This window comes from Beta vulgaris, chromosome 8, assembly GCF_026745355.1.
Source record: "Beta vulgaris subsp. vulgaris cultivar EL10 chromosome 8, EL10.2, whole genome shotgun sequence".
NCBI lineage: Eukaryota > Viridiplantae > Streptophyta > Magnoliopsida > Caryophyllales > Amaranthaceae > Beta > Beta vulgaris.
The window spans coordinates 51,573,681-51,580,916 of record NC_079209.1 but is presented as its reverse complement, the minus strand read 5'-3'; the positions used below and the strand labels follow the sequence as shown (position 1 = coordinate 51,580,916).

At 31.9% G+C, this 7,236-nt stretch overlaps 1 protein-coding gene across 1 annotated transcript; it reads left to right on the top strand.

The window, feature by feature from the left end:
- Positions 1–4,686: 4,686 nt before the first annotated feature.
- On the top strand, positions 4,687–5,832 carry LOC125492686 (uncharacterized). Its single transcript, XM_048635396.1, has 2 exons — positions 4,687–4,905; positions 4,990–5,832. Exons 1-2 carry the CDS (start codon positions 4,687–4,689, stop codon positions 5,830–5,832), a joined length of 1,062 nt encoding a protein of 353 aa, XP_048491353.1.
- Positions 5,833–7,236: the final 1,404 nt, after the last annotated feature.

The following is a 7,236-nucleotide window of genomic DNA, read 5'->3' as shown; positions in this document are numbered from 1 at the left end:
TAAAGGAGAGGTAGATGCTTCATCTAGGAGATATGTCAAATGCCTTATATATAACCCAAAAATTCATATAAGGAAAATATAGCAATAATAAAAATGATAAAGGACGTATATACAGATATACTTCCTCCGTTTCAATTATTATTGTAATATTATCTTTTGACACATTATGTAAGAAAGTTATGTAGAGAAGAGTGAGATAGAAAAAGATAAAAAGTTGGATTTATATGGTAAGAGTGAAAAAGAAAAAAGATATCGTCAAATAGAGAAATGTTGCAATTAATGAAAAACTTCAAAATAAAGAAAATGTTGCAATTAAAAAACAAATGAAGTACGAACTAAGTAATACATCCTTCTTCCTATTTAATTGTCATTTTTTAGGAATATAAGTCAAAATCATTTATTGTCATATTTTTCACTTTTTATATTATTTTGGACCAATAAGAATTGTATTTAGTGTCACATTAAATTTTTTTTATTGTTTAAAAATGGAAATTTGACAATATATTAGGACTTCTAAAAAGAAATCTATCTATCTATATAATATATTAAAAAACGTTCTTAAGCAAGTGTATGTGTCAAATGGCACGTGACCTCAAGTAAAGATATTAAAGTTCTAACCAATAAACTATGAGATATTAGATGATATTTTTTTCAACTTGAAATATTGATAACCTTAGGCATCGTCCAATACTATATGTTTCTATTCAACTTATTTTGTCTTATTTTATTTTATAAGATCTTATAAAATCTTATTTTATCTTATCTTTTTCTAAAATGAATAAAGATAAGTTAACAGAACATCTTATCTTATATTATTTGATCTTTTGTGATCTTATAAAATCTTATACTTCCTCCGTTCCATAATAAGTGAAACACTTACTATTTTAGAACGTTTCAAAATAAGTGAAACATACCCTAAATGGAAAAAATAAAGTGACAAAATGACAAGAGTACCCATCATAAACTTGTGTAGTTTGCTTTTCTCTCTCCTACTTTTGATAACATAAAAGAGTATTTTATGACTTTTTGGCTTTTGAAAGTGATGTTTATTAAATCTTGTGCCCAATGCCTATGTTTTACTTATTATGGAACGGAGGAAGTACTAAGGCTATGTTTGATTCACCTGAAATTTTCTGATCTGAACTTATCTGATCTGATCTGATCTGAACTTATTTTTTCTGATCTGATCTGATCTGAACTTATTTTTTCTGATCTGATCTGATCTGATCTGAACTGATGTGATTTACAAGATCTTATCTTATATAAAATATATTATTACTATTATATTATTACTTTGTAAATCATTATTATGCAATACATTATAAGATCTTCTTTATAGTATTACTATTATTATCATTTTATTTCTATTACAACTTTTATTAATAATAATAATTAATTATTATCATTATTATAAGCACAGCAATAATAATTATAATCATAATTATTATTATTACTAAAAATAATTATATAACTCAAGTCATTATTTTATAAGAGCACTTATACAATGTTATTTCACACTTTCCCTTAAAAAAAAGTTTCACACTTGAGAAGTCGGCAAACTCAACTCTTTTTTTTCCATATAAAATAGAATAAGATATACAAACAACTATGACTTGAGCAAAAAATAAATAAATATCGTGCAACTTCAAATAGCTAGAGAGATTTGGAATTCGGTAGGAAGAGGTATACCGAATCTAAATTTATAATTTGTATCTCACACTTAGCTTATTTTGAAATGTAATCCGAACTTAGTAGTTTCGTTGTCATGAATTTGAGATATCATATTTTATATATTTCTTATTTTTGCATCAATCTTATGTTCTTAACACGTGGCTTTTAATTTTCTATTATTTAATAACAACAAAATAACTTAATATAATAATAACAATGACATTTATAATGGTAACAACAAGATTAATAAGTACAACAACAACAATAATAATTCTTTTGAACAAATGTACTAGTAAATAATAATACTCCCTTTGTATTTTTTTATCTTTCTCACTTAGAATCTTGACACTATTCACAATTAGAGATAGTCTTTTAGATTTTTCTCAATATATAAGAAAAAATATAGTCATGTGGGGTCTTGTTTGATTCGTCTCAATGAGTACTTTATTAATATTCAATTATTATAATTTTTATTAATATGTAAAAGATATTTAATAATAATGAGTTTTTAAATATAAGCATGATATGATCTGAACTGATCTGATCTGATCTGATCTGATCTGATCTGGTCTGATCTGATCTGATCTGATCTGATCTGGTCTGGTCTGATCTGATCTGATCTGATCTGATCTGGTCTGATCTGATCTGAACTTATTTTTTCTGATCTGATCTGATCTGAACTTATTTTTTCTGATCTGATCTGATCTGATCTGATCTGATTAGATCTGAAATAAGCAAAAATAAGGTGAACTGAACATAGCCTAAGTATAAGTTAAAATAAGTAGAAGAGAACGATCTTAAAAGCTAGTAGTACTAGTTTTGAGTTTTGACCATTAAAATGGGAAGCACGGAGTATACATATTAAAATAGTAGCGATGTCGGCAACTTTCTCGCGCGCGTTGCCACAAATATTTTACAGCGCATTTAAGTTGAAAGTGACTATCCTTTCCAAAAACAAAACCAAAATCTTAAAATTAAATATCATGAGCTCACTCACTGCACTTCCTGGTCGCAGGTTCGACTCAGTTTGGACGCTCTTACCTTTTAAAATATAGGAGGAGCTTTTCGCGTTCTTTGGTGTAAAAAAGTTTCTTTCTTTCATTTATGTTCCCTTTTCGCATCTTTTCCTTATATTTCTTCTTTTCTTTTCTAATTAAATTTTTGGGTGACTTTTATAAAGTTTAGAGTAACTTTGGATAATTGAAGAATAACTTTGATTTATATAAAGGAAAATTTTCATAAATCTATCTTTTATTATTTATTTTTTAAAAAAAACTACTTTTTAAGAATTTTCTTTTAAATAACTACATTATATTTTTTTTTGAGGGGAAAATAACTACATTATATAACAATTTTCTCTCAACATACTATCACTAGACTGTAAATAGGGTTTAATCACTAATAATTGATTCACCTTAAATTGTTTTTCTTTCTTCCCATCTCGTTTCCCTCCTCTTTTCTCACCACCCAACCGGCAGCAACACCTATGGCGATTGTCAATAATTTTTTTATTTTCTTTTAAATAGAAATTTCATTAATTGAAAGTCAAACGACATCTATAAGAGGTATTAAACAAAAATAAGATACAATTAAAAAAGATTAAATCAAATTCGTCTTCGGATAGACTACAGTAAACCAGATCGAACAATATAACGCACCCCCCTTATATTTGTTGAATTAAACATCTATTGATGAGGAACTATATCATTCTAATATAGTTTGGGGAAAACATTCTTGAACGAGCCATGTTGACTGTATCTCGGTTTTTCCAATACTTTCATGTTGCTTGTCTTGAATTTTAACTAATGAGAACAATTTCTCACACCTAAAAGCAAACAAACTAAACTCACAACTCACATAGGGGTGAAGAAAATCTCCATAACAGAGTCTAAAATTTTCATAGCAGGGCTCAAGAAACTCATAAAAAGAGACTAATTTATTTAACAAAACACGAAAATAAAATAAAAACTGAAAATAAGAGAGAAAAAGAGGCTTACCATGGATGATTTCATCCATGACAACCCCTAACTGATGAAGAAGGGGGAGGAGAGAAGAGATGAAGGCTAGAGAGAAACTGGTCATTGTCATTTATTGATTAGTATCAAATAGAAACGTAAAATGATAGTATATTGAAAGAAATTTGTTATATAAGGTAGTTTTTTGAAAGAAAATTTTCAAAATGTAGTTTTTTCTAACAAATTAGTTATAAAGATAGTTTTTTGAAATGTTGCCTTATTTAAAATATTTTTTTTACAAATGCTAAAATTATGTTTTTGCATAAGTAATCCTCCCCCTCCCTCCAAAAAAAAAAATCACAAATAAATGTTTTAAACTTCGGAAAAATTGATGGGAATAATCCCACCTTTGGGTGGTCTTCTTTAAACAGTCCCAGTTATGGGTTAACTCAATAAAATCCCACCTTTTATCTTATCTTCATAAAATGATCCTCATTTACCAGTTACCTGTTGGTAACCTGTAAACTCATTAATAGAGTTCACTTTTCAGCTAACTCTAATTAATGAGCTTAAAAACAAAACAAAATAACGCGGGTCTTTCATCTTCTTCATCTCTGTTTGAAGCTTGGAGAACCCACAAAATTTCGAAGCCCTGCACTCATCTTCTTCTTCAGGTTCGTTTTCTTCTACTCTTTTTTTGCGAAAGTTTAATTTTTTTTTTTCAGTGAATTATTTGGATTGTTCTGGGTTTTCTTCAACTCCATGTTAGACAATTATTTGACGAAATGAATGTTCTTTGTGTTAAGTTTTTTAAATTATTGAGCATAATTTACTGAAATTGATTGTGGTGTTGAGTTTTTGTTGTTGTTATTGATGTTTGGAATAGGTTGATTGTTGAAAATTAGACACTTTAATGGAGTCAGCTACATTAAGGTTTTGGCATGGTGGGCTCTTTAAAACACTGAAATATGGGTTAGTGTATTTAGAAGGGGAAGGCAAAACATTTGAGGTAGATCCAGATGAACTTTGTGGTGGTGGATTGAGGAACTAGCTAAGAAATATGGGAGTATATGTGGATTCATGCTTCCTGAAGACCTTCCTTGGTGGGCAACTACTCTCAGCAGTGGGGAGAGACATCAATGATCAAATGTATCCCATTGCCTGGGCTGTGGTAGAAGGTGAGAATAACAGCTCATGGGAGTGGTTCTTCAAGCACTTGCAAGCATGTTTAGCACTTGGAGATGGCACAGAATACTCAGTTGTCTCAGATGAACATCAGGTAACTTTATTTGAAACATTATTTTTCTAATTTTTCCTTGAAACATGTAATAAGTATGTGATATTTATGTCCTGTTAACTATAGGCTATTTTGAATGTTGTTGCTACTGTGCTGTCAAAGGCTGAGCACAGGCATTGTGCAAGACATATTTATGCTCATTGGAATAAAAATTACAAAGGAGATGAATTTAAGAAATTATTTTGGAATATATCATTCTCCTATAATATGGCAGATTACAATGAGAATATGGCTGAGTTGGAGAAAGTTAATGAGGCAACTGCTATAGGTTTTAGGAGTTACAACCCTAAGGTATTTTCTAGGGCCTTCATGAAACCTGACACTAAGTCTGATTCAATAACAAATAATATAGCTGAGACCTTTAATGGATATATCATTAATGCTAGTATAAAACATTTGATTCATATGCTTGAGGATACTAGGGCCCAGTTAATGCAAAGGTTGGTTCAAAAAAGGGTAGAAATGGAGAAATGTACAACTGTCCTCTGTCATAGGATACAAAAAAAATTAGAGAAAGAGAAGGAGACAGCAGCAAATTGTAATGTCCTCCATTCATCCACAACCTTGTTCCAAATCAATCACAACCTAGATAGCTTGACTGTAGACTTGGAGAAAAAGTCATGCACTTGTAGGAAATGGAACATGACTGGAATACCATGTTGTCATGCCATCTCTGCCATTTTCTTCAGCCATATGCAAGCTGAGGACTTTGTTGATGCTTGTTACAAGAAGGATACATGGGCAAAGGCATATGCATGTTCAATTCTACCTCTTGAAGGTGAGAGACATTGGCCCAGGGTTGAAGTTCACCTAGATCCACCTCCTATTAAAATTGGGCCTGGTAGGCCAAGAAAAAATAGGATCAAAGCCCCTCATGAGGATCCTAAAAAACCTGGAACTTTGTGGTAGAAAGGGACATAATAAGAGGAGGTGTCCTAATAGATATTCTGCTACAGTGTAACCCCCTCCACCAAAGAAACATAAGGGGAGACCAAGGGCAGATGGACAACAACCAGGTACCACCACTGAAGCTGGCCATCAGTTATCCACAGCTGAACCCACCAAATTAGGTAGAGGTGGGAGGGTTATTAGAGGAGGAAGGGGTTCAAGAGGGGCCAGTACTACCACTGGCAGAGGTGGCACATCATCAGAAGGTTCTAGGGGAAGAGGAAGAACAAGAGGAGGGGCTACTACATCTAGGGGCATAGGTGGCATTGTGGCAGGGGCTAGTTCATCCAGGGGAAGAGGGGGAACAACTGAAGGGGCTAGTTCATCCAGGGGTAGAGGTGGCAGAAGGGATAGAGGTTGCAGATCTTCAAAATTCAAGGGTAAGAAATAAGGTTCTAATATGTATTTAATTTCATTTAGTGCAAATACTTATAAAATCTTCAATCCCCACAGGCACCTCAAGGGTTTGGAGTTATGTTCAATGATAATGGAACTCTAGTTACAAATGTAAGCTACTTTTTCACATGCTTTCAGATTATGACAACCTTTCTTTGGTTTCATTATACTAACTTTCACAAGTCTATATCATTTTCAGGTGCCAGGTAGTTCAGGAGGGCCTAAAGTGCTCAGCCATAGCTCATTTGTTGACACTAGTCACCAACATGCAAGTCAAGCTTCTTCTTCAGCCTTCAATGCAACAAACTAGGCCAAGAATCACTGTTGGTGCATCTGTTTTGCCTCTGTTTTTTGAATAATTATATCATTTAGTTTTGTAAGACAATATTTCTTTCCAAATACTATGGTATGTAATGTAATTTTATTTGAATTGCTTCTGACTTTGAGATATTACAATTGCAATGATTTGGGTCAAAATTCATATTGTTATTAGTAGTACGGAATAGAGCATACATCTTACTTACTAACTTAGTACAATCTTACTTGTCCCCCACATCTACCTTTTCCTACTTTAATATGTAAACAATGATGCAAAGTAAAATCCAAGATACAACCATGGCGATTGAAATAGCCATTTCATTCCTACATACTCTAACCATCCCTACATTCATCTGTTCATTCTTCATTTTTTGCAACTCCTGTTCAATGCCCTCTTTTTGCAGCTTCAGTTTTTTTATCTTCTCCCCCAACATATGCTTCTCAAACTCCAACTCATTAATGATTGTGTCCTTCTCGAAAAGCTTGTAATGCAAATCTTCAATCTCACTAGAGAGACTAGTAGACATCAATTTGGACTCCCACATGAAAAATCTACAATCATCCTCCTACACCAAACAACCACATGAATCCCATCAATTTCGCGAAAAAAAAAAATTAAACCTGAACCCATAAATTTAAGTTGCAAATTTA

What these genes read in the sequence shown, in the direction of transcription:
- LOC125492686 (XM_048635396.1), top strand. Translation starts at nt 4,687, where the DNA reads ATGGGAGTATATGTGGATTCATGCTTCCTGAAGACCTTCCTTGGTGGG. An exon ending in TTGTCTCAGATGAACATCAG is followed by an intron (nt 4,906 to 4,989) that starts GTAACTTTATTT and finishes TGTTAACTATAG; the next exon opens with GCTATTTTGAATGTTGTTGC.